This window comes from Cuculus canorus, chromosome 14 (genome assembly GCF_017976375.1).
Source record: "Cuculus canorus isolate bCucCan1 chromosome 14, bCucCan1.pri, whole genome shotgun sequence".
Taxonomy (NCBI): Eukaryota; Metazoa; Chordata; class Aves; order Cuculiformes; family Cuculidae; genus Cuculus; species Cuculus canorus.
Window position 1 is genome coordinate 14,740,690 of NC_071414.1, and position 19,011 is coordinate 14,759,700.

The 19,011-nt window shown below is 54.1% G+C and overlaps 1 protein-coding gene across 1 annotated transcript; it reads right to left on the reverse strand.

Annotated features, from left to right (window-relative positions):
• Positions 1-5,646: 5,646 nt before the first annotated feature.
• Positions 5,647-18,451, reverse strand: CDX1 (caudal type homeobox 1). The gene is made up of 3 exons (XM_009561160.2): positions 18,025-18,451; positions 6,170-6,315; positions 5,647-5,944 (listed from the first exon to the last, which is right to left on the reverse strand). The coding sequence occupies exons 1-3, from the start codon at positions 18,449-18,451 to the stop codon at positions 5,738-5,740; spliced, it is 780 nt and encodes a 259-aa protein (XP_009559455.1). The 3' UTR covers positions 5,647-5,737.
• Positions 18,452-19,011: the final 560 nt, after the last annotated feature.

Consider the following 19,011-nt stretch of genomic DNA (forward strand, 5'->3'; position numbering starts at 1 on the left):
GGTCTCTAGGGATGGAGCTGAATCTGCAGGCAACCTGCCACTGGGATTCCATGTGCCCCGAGCAGAGGTGGCAGCAGTGCAAGTGCAGATGCCAGAAGCTCCCAGCTTCTGTCTGGCTCTGAGATGATTTTCCTATGGTAGGATATGGCTGGAGGTGTGACTTCTCCTCGTGCTGCTTGAGCACAATCCCCAGCCCAGGGCAGGGGGATGCTCAACAGCCATCAGTCCCTCTGGGTAGGATGAGAACATCCCACTATGCTGGGGGAAAAAACAATCCCACGGTGAGCAGCTGAGTCCAGCATATTGTGAGCCCAGTGCCAGAGCACAGGTCACATCTCCAGGGTTCAGATGTCCTTGTAGAGTCAGCAGTGAGATCCTACAGCCCCAAAGCCCACCAGGCTTTTCCCTGTCACACTCGGTCAAATCCTCAGTGAGGTGGACGAGCGCTCATTTGTGGCTTCTTCTCTCACTTTCATGCTAGGAAATGTCCCCTGCAGAGTTCCAGAGGGGGCAACCCCACATGCCCCAGGGCAGTGTGGTACCAGGAGAGCAGCTTTCTGCCTCAGACTCCACAGTACTACCTCCTTCCCTTGATAATATCCTTTAATGCTCCCCTTTCTCCCTAGTCTGTGCCTAGTCCATTGGCGGGGGTGTGTCACTTTTCCTTGCAAATGCCCTGTGGTATTCCAGCCTGCCCCAGACCTGTCCCCAGCTGCTTTGCTCAGGTTTAAGGCTGAGCTGGCAGCACTGGAGATGTGGAGGACAATGACAGGACTGGGACTGAGAGGACTCAGCCTGCCCAATATCAGAGGAAATCTCCCTGATACCCAATGGCAGTCATGCTCCTCCAGCCCTCCAAGCGCTTTGGAAAGTTTTCCCCAAAAGGAAATGGATCTCAAGCATAAAGACAGATTTCTGCAGAATTCAGTGTGATGAAGTGGCTCAGCATTTGTACGCTGGCTCTTTCAGAGCTAACATTTACCTGGATTTCCCAGTGGGAAAGAAGGAAGAAGCAAACTATATAATCCAACAAACATCTTTTTCACACAACCACAGCTTCCTCAAAAGAAGAAATAGTCCTTGGGAATTCACCCATCCAGGTTTTACCTGCCTTGGTCTTACCCATTGCTTCTTCCTCTGATGAGATGGTGGGGAACGTTGCGCCCAGAACCAGCAAGGCTGGTGGCCGGGGGCCACATCAGGCACTGTCCAAGCCTCACCCTCCCTGGTCAGGGAAGGGATGCCTTGTTTGCTTTTCATGCCTGTGTGACTTGAGTCACCCCTTTGGCTTTTTCTCTTGGGTTCCATCTAAAGAGAAATGTCCCATGGCGAAATGTCCCATGGCCACCACTGTGGCATCGGAGTGGAGAGGCTGTTGCCACCTTGTTACAGCTGCCCCAGCCCCATGTCACCAGCATGGACTGAGTCCTCCACAAAGCACCCAGCCTTCCCTGGGTGAATTTCAAGCCCCCAGCCTTCCCTGGGTGAATTTCAAGCCCCCATCTTCTCATCTCCAGGGCAGTATTTACCAGCAGAGACATCCATGGCTGATGCTACCCTGAAATCTCCATGTTGGTACCACTGCCAGTGGAATGCTCTGTGTCTGGAGCTCTTTTTTTTTGGTTTGGCTGGTGCTGCTTGGGTAGAACCATCAATTTTCCATCACCTGGTACCACCCAGGAATAAACGTCCCACCCTGGGCATCTGAGGTGCTCCAGCATCTCATTGCGGAGCTGGCTCTGGAGATGAAAAGAGACCCACTCCATGGAACAGCACCCAACAAAGGCAGTAGAAGCATGAGGGGGTGTCCCCATGAGGAGCAATACAGTCTAGGGATCCCAGAAAACTCAGAAGGGCTCAGGTGCAGGAGAGCAGTGTTGCACAGCTGTCCCTGTGCCCTGATCCCCAAGGGTTTGGCACTAGAGAGAAAACACAGGGCTTGCAAGCATTTGCCATCAAGTTTTGCCTTCCCCCACCCCACCTCCAAGGCACCCTTGGGACATCAAGTCCCATGGGCACAACAGAGTGGTGGGGCTGCAGGAAAGCAAACATGCATCTCTCCATCCCGATGCAGCACGCGGCAGGCGTTTGCACTGCCCGTGTTGCCTGTCGCCAGTGGGAAAAGAGAGGGCAGCACATAGCCCCGGGGAAACACCCTTTCCCACCCTGCTCAGGCAGCCCACTCACATCCCGGTGACAGCCACCCGGGAAGATGCGAGAAGGTGGCAGCAAGATGGGACCATGCCCAGATCTGCTCTACGATCCACAAGGAAGGCAACAACGGCAGCGACGCTCCGGTTAGTCACTGCTGGGAAGCGTGCCACGCCGGAGGCTGGCGTTTCGGCCACCTGCTGTGTGTGCCCTTATTTTGATGATGATTTCAAGATTTCTCTGAGGAGGGGTGCAGCCAGGCAGCAGGAGCTGGTGGGAAGTGCAGAAGAAGGAACAGGAAGAAACTGTGGGGGCTTGTTGTGGATAGTCCCCAGGGTCCCGTGACCAGGTCCCCCGTGACTCAGGGGCCAGGCTGTCCCCATCAGCACAAATCTACATGTGAGGTCATGCGACTCGGGAAGCAGCTGCTGCAGGTGCTAAAACTGGGTGTCTGTCACCTGCTGGGGGTGCAACCATCAAGGTGACACATCCAGGAGGTTTGGATCAAAGGTCTCAAAGCTGGTGGGGTCACGTGCTCCAACAGCCCCTTTCCTGGCACAGGGAGGACCCTGCAGGGCTCGCTGCTCCCTGCCCAAACGGTGACTGGAGAGAGGCAAGGGAGGACATGGGAGGGACACGGCAGATGCATTTCGTCACCCAGCCGAGGGAGGGATGTGTGTGTTGGGGGAAGGGGTGGCTGGGTGTGTGGGCACATTTATTGCCTCTTCCTGCCTGTGCTGGCTCCCTGTGCACACACGGGCGGCAGGGACCCAAGGGCACAGCCCATGGCTCGCTGGACTTTTACCCTGCTGTGCAAACAGGCAGGCACCAGATTAGGGTATCAGTTGGAATTTCATCCTGTCAACGGCACCCGCAGCCTCTCCAGGAGGGTGGTGGAACATCTTCCCTCCAGCCTGGCCCCTCACCCAGCCATTGCCACTCCAACACTGCAAGTGAGTTTGGGAGGTGCACATTTCTTTTCCCCACCCCTGGGCACTCTTCCCCTTCAAGCTTCCCCCTCGACTAAGACCTTGCAGGTAATGGTGATGGCTAGGGCTGGGTTGCCACCATCCCATCTCCTGCAGGGCAGGATCCCACCAGCCATTGCCTATGTAGTAACGACAAAATTGGATGCCAAAGGCAGAGGAGGCGTGGGGAGGGAGGAGGATGCGGTGGAGGACCCGGCCCCTAGAGTGGGAACCACGCTGGAGCCTCCATGCAGAAGTGGACCCCGGTTGCCCCAGTACAATGCAGCTCTTCGGGCAGCTCCTGGGCCTTTTTCAATACGGCACTGGCTGCATTTCCTTTGCCTCTCCCAGCCTGTTTTAGCTCCTAGCACCTCACATCCCCTGGCAGAGGGCAGGGAGGCAGTGGTCCCATGCCACGGGCAGCCCAGGCATGGTGCTAGTGAGTGTGGGGTCACCAGGGTGCGGCAGTAGGGGCAGCCGCTATTGCATGATCAGGAATAAACCCTTTGCTCTGTCCCTCTCTTTGCAATGCCACCTCATCCTGTCCCTGTTCCTCCATCTCCTCCACCCATGAGGACTTTATCCTGTGTCCCTCCATAGCCACCTGCCCTGCCCGGGCACCTCATCTCGTGTGTCCTTGCCTCTTTCCAGGAAACACTTGGCACATTTGGGGGCTGCAGGAGCTGTCTGGGGCAGGGATTTGAGCCTGGCCTCTTGCTCAGTGTCCTGTAGGACTGTGGGGACACAGCCAGGATGGAGAGAGGAGAGTGTCAGGCAGTGATGCCAGCTGTCCCAGGCACTATCTCACATCCTCGTTCTCTGTTTGCTCTTCTTGGACAAGGAGGATATTCAGCCCGTCAACAGCCATAAAACAAGATTAGAGGCCAGGAGGCGCCAATGGGATGTGGCCACGTCTGTGGGCAGCTGGCCTTGTTCTTTGGCCTCTGCCAGCCCAAGCCCAACCTCACCCTTTCCCCAGCTGCCCCCAGGGATGTGCGTTTGCAGCCGTTGGGTCACCTGGCACAGCCAGACCTCTTGGTGGCAAAGGCCATCCACCCCCAGCAGTGGCCCTGCAGGATGGGCGCACTGCATGCTCCAGAGGTCAGGCTGCTGCCTCAAGTCATCCACCTGCACTGGTTTGGTGGGCTGGGCAGGACCCTTTGCTTCCAACGTCAGCTGTGCTTGGGGGCATCAGCACCAGTATTACCCCAGAGCCTCATCCCTCCTCTGCTGCAGCACCACAAACTGGGAGGAGAGGGCAATAAACTGGTGGTGCATGGGATTCCTTCTCACTTTTATTTTCACTGATCCTAAAAAATAAAAACAAACCCCAATTCTGCCTTATTTACACAAAAACTGAGCCAAAGTCCCAAGCCAATGCAAACATTCATCCCCGCCAGGGGACCACAGATGGCAGCGGTGGCCAAAGGAGGTGGCAGTGGCGCTATGGGAAGGAGACCCAAATCCTGTGAGAGCTGGAGCAGGGCAGCAGGCACAGTGCAGCAGGCACAGTGGGATGACAGGGACACAGCCCCAGCATGCCTCGGCACCTTGGGTTTGGGGCCAGGAGGGGCTGGAAGTGGTGTGAAGCTGGTGGCAAACAGGGCAGCTGAGGGATACAATGCACAGTGTAGTGCCCCCTTGGAGCAGCACCACAAAGCTCTCACAACATCGGCATTTCTGGATGTCTTGGGGCTGGTTCTTGCATCCCTTCCTGATGGCAAAACTTGTTCTCTCCTCTTCCCCATTGGACACAGTCTCAAGGCTCAGCACAGTGGTCCAGCTCCAGTGCACCCATGTCCATCTCTCTCTTCTCCTCTCCATGTGCTCCAGGTAGAGGATGGCTGCATTGCCACCTTGCCATGACACAGTTTGAGGCACTGGGGCTGCTGGACACACCACTGTGTGGCTCCTTGTGGCTGCAGGGGAAGCTGGAGGTGCAGAACGGGCACTATTGAGCGTGTGTGGGGATGTGTGCAGAGGACTCTCCCCAAGGATGTGCTCTGGCTCACCACCATCGCTGTGGTTTGAAGAAGTCCACCCCCACGGCTGAGGGTCCAGCCCGGCTCCTGCCATCCAACTCGCTCTGCCTTTGGCACTCCCCTTCCCAGTGCGGTAGTTCCAGGAGACCAGCTCAGCAGAAATTTGTTTTGCCTTGAGTCCAGCAGGTCTTTTCTCTACTTCAGTCTTGTTCACACTGCCCCAAAAGCACCAGTCAGCTACATCTCCAGGAGGATCATGAAGGAAGCGTCCTACCGGATCTGCCTGAAGGACCATAGGAGAGCACTTCTCCATCACCACCCCACAGAATCACAGAATGGTAGGGGTTGGAAGGGACCTCTGGAGATCATCTTCCTCTTCCTTCTGCTGACATTAGGACCTTGCTTTGGGCTACAAATACCCAATATTACCTAACCTATGTGTTTTATGTAGGAAAGAGCCCACCAGCCCCTTGGGAAGGTCCTGATACCACCTTGCTCAGCCTTGCTTGCTGCCCCATTGGTTCAGCCAGGACCATTGTATCTACAGAAAGGGGCTGTCACTCTTCAGAGCACGTGAACCGGCTGGGCTCTGCTGCATAGTGCTTATCTCTTGGTGTCTGTAGCTGGTGAAGGGTGTTAAGGCATGAATTCCTCCTTGATTGTCAATGGAGATGAGGAAACAAGGTTTGGGGCACTGCTGCTGCACAGGCCTCCGATGGGTCCTGGTGTGCCGACAGCCGGCGGAGTTGGCGTGGTGGTGCTGGTGGGTTGGCTTTGCTGCTGCATTTTCTTTTTGTTCACCTTCCTCTCCTTTGCCCTCCGGTTTTGAAACCAGATTTTCACCTGCAGAAAGACAAAGATGGCAATGCAGAGACAGGGATGGATGCAGCCAAGGATGACAACCCTCAGAGTCCCGCAGGGCAGGGAAGCCATCCTAGGGTTTGGAAGAGAAGGGAGATCCACAGAGCAAGGTAGGACCACTGCTGTCAGCTTATGCTGCAGCCCTTTCTCCCCCCAACCCTATCTCCACCCAGAGCGTGGGCTTTCCCAGGACACCGCAGCACTGACCTGCCGTTCAGTGAGCCCGAGGGCAGCGGCCAACTCAGCCTTGCGGCGGATGGTGATGTAGCGGCTGTAGTGAAACTCCTTCTCCAGCTCCAGGCGCTGGTGGTCTGTGTACACCACTCGGTACTTGTCTTTTGTCCTGGTCTTGCCTAGCAGAAAGAGCAGAGGTGAACTGAGAGAGGACTGAAGGGAGGGGTAGAAGCATCACCAAGGACATGGAGGAGCTGCACAGCCACCTGTGAAGAGCTCAGGCAATGCCCTGAGAGTCAGAGGAAAAGAGAGTAGTGAGGGTCCTACTGGATTTAATGCCCATCCTGGGTAGCACCAGGGTGATTCTCCACATCAGAAAGCACCTGGGTGTTAGGGAAATCACTTGGTGAAAAGAGCAGGAGGGATTCATGGGGGTACTGAGAAGATGGACAATAAATTCCACGTCATGAAATATTGTCCTTGAAAGAGGCAGAAACGCAAGCCCTGCAGTGGGCTGAGGATAACCTGCCTGTGAAAATACAGCCTGGTAGGGCTGAGGGAAGCCCAGCTCTTTGCCAGGAAACCCAAATCCAAGATACCATCATTGGAAGGCACTCAAATCGGGACAGGTGAAAGAGGAAACCAGGGATGACAGTACTTCTCTGCCACTGTGGAAGTTATTTTCCTCCTCCCAATACCACATTCAGATGGAGGGCAGCAACTTATTTGCTTCATGCAGTCTTTAAAGATGCCCTGAAGAAAGGCCACATGGTTCCCAAATACTCCCAGGGACTGGATCCATGGGCCAGATGCGTTTCACCGAAGCCAACCCATATCTCACCTTAGGGCCCCCCAGACGGCAGCAGAGCTTGGGGCCATAAAGCACCACATCTCTGTGCACGAGGCAGCACCTGTCACTTTCTAGAAGGAGAATACAGAAAAGAGTAGCCCAGCCACCTTCTCTGTTGGCTCCTTCATTCAATCACACACACGGAGGGCAACCTGCAGAGCAAGAGGCAACAGCTTGAACTCTGCCTGGGCTGGGGCTCCAGAGGGTGTGGGTGGCACTTCAAGGAAGGGTGCCCATGCCCAGCACTTTGCTGACAAGTCCCTGGTGCTTTCCTCTGCAGAAGAGTCCACGGGCGGGGAATAAATACAGCTGAGAATATTTGCTTCTCCACCCAAATTAACAAAATCCTGTTCCAGGGCATCAGGAGAGATAGAGCCATGCTTTCAGCTGAGCAGCCACTCTCTTTCTGACTGGGAACCTGGCCATTTGTTTGCCTGGCAGACACATTTATCTATCCTCTTCTGAATTTCTGCTGCTGAGAGCAGTTCCGCCACGGGAAGGTGCAGGACCAAGCCCAGAGCTGCTCCACAGGTTTCCCTGGGGCTTCCCTAGGTGTTCCAGTGTGGATAAGATACAGCCCATCACTGCTGTAGAAGTGCAGGGAGGGTTTTCTAGTGACATAGCGACCTCCATAGCCTCCTTTGCAGCCTCTTTCCTTCCCCAGGAAATGGGTTCTTTGTTTGGCTGTCTTCCTCTTTATCCTTTCCCCATAATGGCACATTCATCAGTTTGAACCAAATCTGATGGACATCTAGACATGTCAGCAATACTACTAAATTCTGACCTGGGAGCAAATAGAATACCTGACCTGGAATAGAAACGAAATCTCCCGGCACCAGAGCTGGGCTTTTGCCACTAACTCATATTATGAGTTAGTGATGAACTCATCATATTATGAGGGATGTGATGAACTCAGTCATCGCTTTAGAAAGCAGGGACCCCAGCTCATCCTGGGACTGTTTGGAAGGGAACACCTAATCCCTCCTCACCACTGTCAAGAACAAACCTGCCTTTGGCCACACAGGGTGACTCTGCAGGCAAAAGCAGGTAAAAAAGGTAATTCGATTGAGCAAGATGTGTATGGAGATATCTACAGACATGCAGCTGAAATGCAGCCATCTAGTTTCTGAACGGTGTATGGCAGCGTTGCTGGGTGTTGGTCTCCTCTTTGGCACAGAGGCCCGGGGCAGCTCTCTGTGTGCCAACGCTCCATGGCCAACTCTCTGTAGGATGCCTTTACAGGGCTGGCTCTCCACAGGGACAAATCTACACAAGGAGTCCCAAACCTAAACCCTAACCCTAATCTTCCCTGAGTAGAATTGTCCCCATTGAGGGATGGCCATCTGGGAGTGTTCCGCCAAGGAGTATTGGCCATGGAGATTTGTCCCTTCCATCAGCACACTGTGAGACTGGAGCAATGCCAAAGGCACCTGCCCCACGTGGGACCCCATGTTCTCTTCTCTCACAGGACCCCTGCCCTTCCCAGGGGGTCGCTCCTGTCTCTCACTGCCCTGCAGGGGAAAGGTTTGTTGGTGTGAGCTGAGGTGTCATCCAGCCTAGGAGGGATCTTCGCTGGACTGGCAAGCACAGCGATTCCCGGGGAGTTACAGAACTAACCAGAAGCACCAGCGGAGATTTATGTGGGATTTAGCGGCTCCATGAGAAGCCGGGCTCCTTCTGTCTCTTCTCCAGCCTCAGGGATTCCTACAAGTCTTTTTCTTTCTCATATAAATTCATATAAATTTATCTTTTTTTTTTTTTTAATTTGAAAGCAAAAACCTTTCTGAAGAGATAATGACTTTAAAATTATCTTATTTGCAAGGCTGCTATTTGAATACCACTGCTTGGAGAAAAAACAGCTGGAAAGCAAAGAAACTGACAGATAAAGCAAAAAAAAATTAATTAAAGGATAAGGAAATAAGGTGGTTTCTGAGTACCACAAATGCCATGAAATTCAGCAGGAATTATTATTTCCTGCTGCAGCTGTAAACAGATCCATCACAGCTTGTTCTTTGTTATTCCTTCTTCACCCTTCATTGTTGATGAAGTCTCTGCTTTGCCTCAAGTCTGGCAGACACCGTCCGTGTCAGCAGTCACCGTGTGAGCTGGGCATCAGTCTCTCTCTCTGCCCAATATCAGGGAGCAAAAACTCAAAGCAGAAGGCTCGCAACCAAGCCAGAGATAGAAAGTTATTCATCTCAACTAATTGCTGGTTTCAGTGATGTTTGCTGAATTCGGGAACGTATTGTGGGTGATTCATGAGGAAAAGAAAAGGACTCGAAAGACATACTATTGACAATGAATAATTCAACTACCTTGAATATGAATGCTGGGTTACACTTAATTCTCTCCTGGAGACTTTTTATGGCTCTGTGAAAGGAAAAAGGAAATTTGGAACGAGTCAGCCTGGCTCCTTATGGGGAGCCCTCGTACCTCTGGGGAGAGCCTGGTGCCCCTGTGGGGAGCACAGCCAAGCAGAGGGATGCAGCTACCTCTGCAATTCCAGGGGAGCCCATCGAAGGTGGACTGGGCTGTCCCACAGCCGGGATAGCCCAGAGCTGCTGCACTGGTAGGGAGCGTGGATGGGGTGCACAGAATGCAAAAGGGGTGCTGGTGATGCCTCCTAGCACTGCTGCTAGCCCCTTCCAGCCCTGCCATGCATTTGAAGTCCCTTCTGCTTGTCCCCAAAAGACCAGGCAAAGGAATTGCTTGGGCAGCCAAATGGAGCCGTTCACGGGGCCAGTGGGAATGGTTTTGGCTTTGGTATCAAGGCAGGACCAGTGGCTGCGTGGGGAGAGGGTATCATTACCACTGTTAATGTATAACCCTAATAGCACTCACCTGAGCCATGATTAGATAAGGGAATAGCTTTAATGTGCTGTGCAAACCCCAAAGGACGCGCTCCTGAGTGTGCATGCACACGCACTCGCACATACATGGGGGGACGGGGTCCTGACCCCCAACCCTGAACCATTCCTCACAGCAGCCCTGCCCCTGGGATGAGCAAATCAAATCAGCTCCCTGGGCCCACATTTCCAGGCTCTGCACCCTCACAGCCACAGCAGATGCTGCCAGTGAGGTGGTAATTCACCCCCTCCAGCCCTGGTGTGCCAGGAAAGGATGGCTTTCAATAAGCAACAGTCCCTCAACACCCTAACAGACAGGCAACACAGTGTGTTCTGAGGCTGTTGTGGAGCTGCTCTATGAAGAGCTGGGAAGAGGCTGGTTCAAAACGGCAAGAAAAGAGACTGCGTGGAGGCAACGGCACCTTGGGAGGAGGTGAAAAGTAGTGAAGAAGCAAGAGCTTGTGTACGTTTTCTGAAGCTTGTCTTTTCTCTAGTCTCATAGAGCAAAGCACCCAGCCCAGTGTAGCCAGCGTAGCTAAGAGGGGGTCGGGTGAGCTCTGAACAGGGGATCCCCATCCACAGGACACAGCCCTCCCAGACACAGCAGCAAGAAGCAACACTGCTGCCAGCAGCAAGAAGCATAGACCTGCACAGTTTTCTAAAGGTCTCCATTTCACAGGTCAGAGCAGCTCAAAATTGCAGCATCTGCAAACCCTGGCTCCGTGGGAAGCTGCTTCGCAGCCATCAGGGCTCTGATCAGGGCAGCTGGGGTACAGCAGCCCGATCTACTCACTGGAGCCACTGAGATGAGAGCCCTCTGTGGAGCTGGCTGTCGCGCCCCACTGCAGAGGTCCCTGAGGCCCCGGGACACAGGTGTGTTGCACGGTGCTTTGCTCTGGAGGTGCTGGCATGACGGATGGAGGTGTTGCTGCCAGCCCACTGGCCCTGCGGTTGCCCAGCAGCTCTGCACGCCCCACTGCGTGGCAGCTCCTCGCATGAAAAGTGTGGGCAATGTGCTCCCAGAGCTGCCTTACATGGTCTCACCTTCCTGGTGATGCTCTGGTCATGCCCTGTCTCCATCTGCAAAGCCTTACCTGCCAATCTGTCTGTACTGGGTGCCTGGTTCCACGCTATCTGATGGCACCACAACATTTTAATGCTGAATAACATCAGGTGTGAAAGTCCCATCACCAGTGAGCACCAACAAAAGAACTCATCCACATTGAAGTCAAAGTGCAGCAAAATGGGGTGCAAGGCTGTTCCCCACAGGGAAGGTGCTTTCTCTCAATGTTAAATCTGCTTCATTCTGAATGAGCCGCACCTATTTGCAATGAGGATAAAAACCTTCCATCACAGAAGAACTCGTGCTCCATCAGAATTTGCCATTCCTCCCCAGGGTAAACATTAAGGAAAACTTGCCCCCACCCCTGGCATAGCTTTAGCAATGCTATAGATGGAGAAATTAAGGCCAGAAGAAGCTCCAAGCCAGAGTGGAGTCTCAGAGTTGGAGCAATGGGCTTTGGCGGCTGGTGGGACTCCCCAGGCAGGTTAACCCCCCACCCTTCCTGCAGCTCCATGGGGGGAAACACTCCTCCACTGTAAAGAGGGGGGCAGAGCGATGCCCCATGACAGAGACCCCAGGCCCAGGGGGGGGCTGGGGTCAGCTCTTAATGCTCAGAAGCCTCCAGGCTGGCTGGAGTTACCAGCATCTGGCAGCCAGATGTGCTCCAGCTGCCGCTGAACGGAGGGGTTGATGCTCCCTCTGCCGAGCAGAGGCAGCGCTGGTGCTGGTGCTCGGGACAGAGAGCCCAGCACATTTCACTGTGCCTGAACCTACTGGAAACCGGAATTTCAAAGCCTGCTCTGACAGCAGCAGGGACTGAGCCCCCCCAGCATCCTCTCTCCTCCCTCCCCACCTCATACTCATTTGCTCTCCTTCCTCCTCCAGCTCCAACGCCCACGCTCCTCTGTGACCAGGAATGGGGGATAAACCCGAGCTCTCCACCCTCCCTGTGTGCTGGGAACCATCAGGTCAGGATTTTCACAAGACTTCCCATGCATGCTTCAATATCATCAGCTTTTTTTTCGCCTCCGCTGCGGGAAGCAGAGGGGTGATGGATGGGAAGACCAACGCGAGGCAAAGGAGCAGAGCCATGTGGCTTGGTTTATCACCGCCAGTGAGAAGAGAGCCCCTCTGGAGGGCAATCCCTCACAAGATCCCTGTCTGAGATCATTCATCTGCTAACGGGTGCTGGATTTAGACAACCGCTTGGTGTCAAAAACTGGATGAGAGGAACAACCCCACCTTGTACGTATTTAATGTCTCTGCGCTCTGGAGGGAGCGGGCGCTGGATGAGTCCTCACACGATGGACCCTGTCAAGGTTTCCCCAGCTCTGCTCTGCATTGAAGAAATGGGCATTTCAGAGCTGCTGGGCTGAAGGCAGGACTCATGTGTGCCCCTGGGCACCCCTCTGAGGAGTCCAGCGACCCTCCTGCCCCCAGGGTAGCTCCTTGCATGGTTGTTCACCTGACACTGACCCAGCCTGGAGATTTTTTGCTGGTGCTAAGGACTTCAGAGCAAACAGCAATGCTCCCATGGTCACCCTACTGGCAATAAAACCAGATTCGGTTTGATACATTATGCACTGGAAATGTTTTACTTACAAAACTATGCTGTTTGTCCTGATGACTTTCTAGTCTCCAGCGCACAAAGGACGGAGTTCTTTGCTTCTGAAAAAGCTCCAAGCTATAAGTGAGTGTGTGTGGCTGGGGGTTGCTTGCCTGGGGGTTATGAGACTGGCAGTAGCCTGGCTGCCGGAAAAGGAACACATGGGAAGAGCTGGATCAGGAGAGCAAAGATGTGCACAGCAGCATAGCCCTGGCTGGGGTGTGTACAACCAGCAGAGTGCAGGGCCAGCTCTATACCCACGTGTGTGGGGCAAAGGCACCCCTTTCCCAGGAGGTGCAAACCCCTCAGAGATGAGGAGCAGACTGGCAGAGTTTTCAGCAAGCTGTCAGCTCTCCATCACAGCCCTGTGTTCTTGGACGTGGAGCAACACGACAGGAGATGCTTCAACCCCATGGGCAGCAGCCTGAGGCAAGCGTCTCCCAGTCCTGTAGTGACTCAACCCTTTATTTTGGCAACTGGCAGATTCCTTCAGTTGCTCGCATGGTTTTATGATCACCGAGCCAAGCGCCGCCAGCCAGGCTCCTGTGCTGGGTCAAAGACCGCACCAGTGCAGGAGGGCAAGGAGTGCCAGGGCGCCGCGTGGACTCGCCAGTCCATATGGGCTGGAAACAGCCTGTTTCAGAGCATCACCTTCATGCCAACCTCGCGGTACTGAGCCTGGATCCAGCTTGTCTGGATCTGCTGCCTGGCTGGATTTGGCCTGGCTATGGCAGGAGGAGGACAGCCAGGCAGAGGTGGTGTTGGTTGGGCACTGGGACCCCTCTCCCTCTTCACAAGTCCATAGGGCTCAGCCCATCCTTACTGTGGAGCAGCACAGGGAAGGATCCGGCCCCTTATCCGGGTGATCACAAAGCTAACAGTACTGGAGTGAGCGTCCTTGAGAGGTCACCTGTAGGAAACATCTGCCATTGGCCAGGGGTTTAAAATGTCCTGCTGCTAATCCCGGGGTATTAGCCAGCCAAGCCCATCACGTAGTTATGGCCAGCGCTCCAGGGAAGTCCTTTTTGTTCAAGAAAAGTAAATTCTAGGAAAGTTTGAAAGGTCTGTACCTTGGCCAGCAGGCTAAGTGGTCAACAAATCCCAGCAGGGGCCAGGAGCGGGTTGTGGGTTAATAATTCAAAAGGAGAAGTCCAATGGGGCCCAATGTGTGCACACACTGAGTGACTCCGGGGAGTAAAGGGTTTCACAGGGAGCAACCATGTCCTAAAGACGGGTTCTCCAAGGAGGGACTGTCTGGGGAAATGCACCATATTCTAGCCACCACCATCACTCCACAATCTACCATGCATGGGATGTGGTTGAGTCACTATCCCTGGAGGGATTTAAAAGACAGGTAGATGAGGTGCTCAGGTTTAGTAGTGGGCAGGTATGGCTGGACTTGATGATCTCAACGGTCTTTTCCAAACAAATGGTTCTGTGTTTCTATGAACCCTGCCTGTCCATAGAAAACACTTCTCTATCTTCTTAACAGGTTTTTTACTCTTTCCTCCAGATTTCATGGGCGTCACTAGGACTGAGCAAATAGAGCTGGAAAACGGAGGTGGATATAATGAACACTGAGATGGAAAACTGCACACCCAGCGAATCACCGCTTGCCCATGCTTGGAGCATCACCCCCAAAACTGCTGAGGCACCACAGGCACCAACACCACACAAAGCCCTGAGCATATTTCCCTCCTGGAGGGATGCCCCGATGGCACTTTCACTTGCAATATTTAACACTGCGACCCTGGCTCAATTAGTGACCTAAAAGACAGACCTGAGGCAGTACCTGAGGATTTGCATAACTAACGAGTAGAGGGTGAATTTCAAAGTTCAACCAGCCACCGTTTCCAGCTGCCTTCCTCATCTTTTTATAGAGCGGGGGTGTAATTCACAGGGAAGTTTGCAAATAATTGTGAATAAGGAGGAAGCATGAGGCTCTGACACGCTGCTCGTGAAGATTTTATGAGCAGAAAAAGAGGTGACATAGGAGACAGAAATCAGGCCTGGGGACATCTTCCAGCTTGATTCCCTTTAAGTCCCAATTTCCAGCAACCAGCCCTCGGGCATCACAGTCCCTTCTGCTGTGGGGTTATCTTGGCTCAGCTGCATAAAGCACGCATGTATTTAGCAACAGGTATATAAAATCATCCCCCTGTAAAGCCTGACTCTGCAGTGAGTCACTAGGAGATCTCTCATTGATTTTTCTCAGGCTCTGGAGCGCATTTGCAGAAGCCCCCATCACACTCTTATTCCCTGTGTAACATTTTAGCTCACCACCGCGCAGCTCTTACCAAAAAGCTTTCGAACTGCTGCCAAGAGCTGTTTATACAAGGCAAGGCAGAGAGGGAACCTTAATTTACAACCCTCTGAAGTATTATGATTTATAGCATTCGCAATGAAACTGTTGATATTTATAGCAGAAAAGTCCGCGCATTCGTTTCCTATTCCCACTGCCGTGAGATGGGTAGTTAATCAATCCAGACTGATTAAAGTCCAGTTAATTGATTTCAATAAAACCATTCATCTAAGAATTTCACTCTTATCTATGTCAAACTCATTTCTGCCCTGCTTTCTTTCAAATTTAATGGAGAAAGGTTCTTCTGTTTTATTTAAAGGGCAGCCTTGGAAAAAACAGGCTGCAACCCAGCGGCTCTCGGCACACGGTTCCACGGCGGCCAAATCCTGCAGCCGCTTGGTACCATCAGTGCTGGGCTTGGACTCGGCAGAGACACAAGGACAGGTCTTTAATCTACAAGTACTTTGAAAAGGGACTTTGAGGGTCATCCAAGCTGGGGAAGCACCCACAAGAAAGGGGCTTTCACCCCAGCGCCCATCCTGCATCGCTGGGGCTGGGCTGGGGCAGCTCCTCCTCTATGTGCAAGGGGAACAAGGCTGATTTATTTGTCCCTTTGTCTGTATTTAATCTAAGAGATACAAACTAAGCAACTAATGATCTTTTTTTCCAGAATTCAATCAACTCAATTGTCATCTAACGCAATCAGAGGTGCTTTCAAGCCTCTGTTTTATCTTAGCCCCACTGCTGGGTGTAAAACCGTGCCCTTGATCCTGAGGAGAGTTATGCCGATGTCTTTCTCCCCTCATTAATTTTCCATCCCACTTCTCTCCACAGAAGAAACAGAGACGTTTGGACTTATAAAACCTGCAGAAATGTTGATGTCCCAGCTGCCTGGGGAGGCTGCGGGATGACACCTAGTTCAAGCCCAGAGCAGAGGGAAGGCCCTGGCACAGCTGTAGTCTCCATCATTGGATACAGCACGAGGCATTTTTCTGAAATAAGTATATTCAGTACTAAAAATGCATCCAGCCTTCCACTCTCCTCTTCCTTCCAGCCCAGGGCTGGGTTTTTTCAATTTATTGGGATGCTCTGACTGCAACTGGTCCCAGTGGGACAGCCCCATCCCCGCCACAGAGATCTGATGAACACAAGGAGCTATTCTCCATGCTGGAAGACCCTATGCCCCTCTGCATGTGGTTCTTGCATGATGGTCTCTACACGAGGCTTGGCCAGACCCACACAGGGACAGTGGGGAGCCAGAAACAAGTCTCTTACACCACAGGAGGTTTAGACTGGATATTAGAAAAAAATTCTTTACTGAAAGAGTGGTCAAGCACTGGCTGCCCAGGGACGTGGTTGAGCCACCATCCCCGGAGGGTTTCAAAAGACGTGTAGACGTGGCACTTTGTGACATGGTTAAGTTGGCACGGTGGTGTTGGGCTGACGATTGGACTAGATGAGCTTAGAAGTCTTTTCCAGCCTTAATGATTCTATGATTCAATGATTCTAATATTGGAGACACTTTGCAAACAGAGAGCCCTGGGCCTGATGCTGGGGATATGGGGTGGCAGTAACCAAAACCAAACGCATACTGAGAGATGCCCGGAGTCAATTCTGTAGTGAGTGTGGCCCCAAGCATGGTCTGCAGAGGTCATGGCCAGGGTGGGAGAGGGGTGATGGGTCTGGGCAAGCCCAGCGGGCAGAGTGCCGTGGTGTGGGCAGCACAGGACAGCTGGGTTGGCAGGGACAATCCCAGCCTTGGGGGAGAAAGATGAAAGGGGGAGGGCAGGGCAGGACAAAGGGCCCCGCACCTCACCTCACCACCAAAGGAGCCGGCCACCATCTCCATCACAAAGCAAACTCCTTGTCAATTTGGGCTGGCCCCCAGGGGGGATCTGTGCACCGCCTTTGAAGTGGGCAGGGGGCTGGGGTCGCCCAGACACTTCCCTCCAGTCTCCCAGGTCAGGAGTTCAGTGGGGACAAGACCCCGGGGACAGGGGGACAGGACCCTGGGGACAGCACAACCACTCAGCGCCCAGGCCAGAGGTAGGCACAGGAGCTGGGGCACCTGCTCAGACGGTGCACGGCACCCACACGCTGTGCGCACACACACATGAGGTGCTGCACCCAGAGCACTCACATGCCCCCTCCACGTGGCATCGTCCCCAAATGCACCGCACTTTGGACACACACCATGTGTGCACGCACACTGCACCTTGTACGCGCAGCACGCACACGCTGCACCTTGCACACATGCATATGGGCACTTACACCTCATGCATGCACACACACTGCACCTTGCACACACGCATGCGGGCACATACACATCGTGCATGCACACACACTGCACCTTGCACACATGCATGCGGGCACATACACGTCGTGCATGCATATAGACTGCACCTTGCACACACGCTGCACCTTGCACACATGCTGCACACACGCTGCACCTTGCACTGCGCTCAGCTCTTTGCATGCAGCCCTTTGCATGCACACACTGAGTACGCAGCGTCCCCCGTACTCACTCACTGGCACTGTCTGTGTAGCAAAGCACACATTCTGCTCAGGGGACATTGCACATGCACACAGGGCCTGTAGCACCTCATGTCCATTGCACACACCTTGCATACATACGCACAGCACATGCAGCACCTTCCCTCCATGTATATGCGTACGGTACCTTCCCTGCACACGCAGACACACACACTCCACAAGCACGTGGCATACGGTGTCTTGCACGCACGTACACCCCCCCATCCACGGGCTCTCACACACAGCTGTACATCAGCTCACGGCTCCAATCCCACGTGCCCACCCTTGCACACACAGGACATCCAGTCCAGCAGCCCCTCAGGGCTGGCAGAACCTCGGGATCCCAAGGGGCTCTGGCTCTGCCTGTCCTACGCAGCAGCAGCAGGCATGGGCAGGGGTGCAGGGGCAGAGACTGGCTGAGCAAAAGGACTTCCCAGCCATATAACTCCAGCTGCTGGCAATGCCAATTCCCTCTCTGCTCATCCCTGGCCCCTTCCACCTCGGCCAGGGCATCCCCTTGCTCTTTGGGGACCTGACACCATACCGAGGACAGGCCAAGAGTGCTGTCCCTCATGGCAATTCCATTGCCAGGAGAGTCAAGGAGCAGAATCCGGCCCTGTAGGACTTCAAGCCCAGGGTTCCTCTGCATGGACGAAGGCACAGGGATGCAGAGCTAGAAATTTCCTTACCGTTATTGCTGGTGCTGGGAATGCTGCGTCTCATCCACTCGTATGGGGTGCGTCTCTGGGCATTAGGGGAGAGCTGGGGGACCGAGCTGCTGATGGGCGGAGGCAGGAGTCCGGACCCCGGGGGTTGCATGGGGTTAAAATCTGGGGGGCTGAATCCAAACTGCCCTGGGCTGGCAGTGGAAGGCACCACGGTGGTCCCGTAGGAATGCCAGTCCTCCTTGGCAGGGGTGTAGGGAGAACCCCAGGCGGCCGCAGGCTGCCCGTGGTGTGGGTCGTTGTTAATTCCCGGCACATGGTGATAGCTGGCGAAGTCCGAGTACTGGGGTGGCCCCGACACGTAATTCTGTGGGTTGAGGTTGAGCCCGGGATGCCGGACAGGGCTGGGATACATGTTGGTGTCCTTATCCAAAAGATAGCCTACATACATCTTCCCTGGACGTCTCTGCGCACATGCTGTGCCGCTGTGCCACCGGCTGCGGCCGGGGTTGGTTTGGTGGGGAGGCGGCCGCCCCTCCTTCGCTGCTGCTCACCTGGGCGCCTTGGGGAGCTGTGTCCTGGGCCAGGCACCTCCCTGCCCACAGGCTTTTATTGGGCCCAACCTCTCGCAGCATTTGCATTGAAAGGCAGGCTTGCATTTCAAAGTGCAGGAACCCCCGACCGGAGAGGGGGCGAATTCAAACCTCCCACCCCGGCTGTAGGGGGGCCAAAGGCAGTGGGTGACTCCAGACCCCGCATCCTCTCCACTGTCACCACCCTACAGCTGTCCTCGTGCCACCAGCTGTGGTCTCTTTGTAGCAGCTGGCTTTGGGGACACTAGGATGTCAATAAGGATGCCCCAAGGGAGCTCATCCCAACTTTGCAGTCTTCCATACCCCAGCAGCAGGGTGGTTTGGGCTGAGCCCTCGTGTTAAAGCCCAGCTTTTTTGCAGGCAGGGACAAGCTGGGCTGGGCTGCCATTAGCCCTGTCCCCACGCTGGGGGATGCCAG

Bases quoted from the DNA above. Each gene is read 5' to 3' on its own strand.
- CDX1 (XM_009561160.2), bottom strand. From the start codon at position 18,451: ATGTATGTAGGCTATCTTTTGGATAAGGACACCAACATGTATCCCAGC. The intron at 6,316-18,024 runs GTAAGGAAATTT...TCTTTCTGCTAG, and splicing joins TCCCAGCACCAGCAATAACG to GCAAGACCAGGACAAAAGAC. The intron at 5,945-6,169 runs GTCAGTGCTGCG...GTCTTTCTGCAG, and splicing joins TCGGGCTCACTGAACGGCAG to GTGAAAATCTGGTTTCAAAA.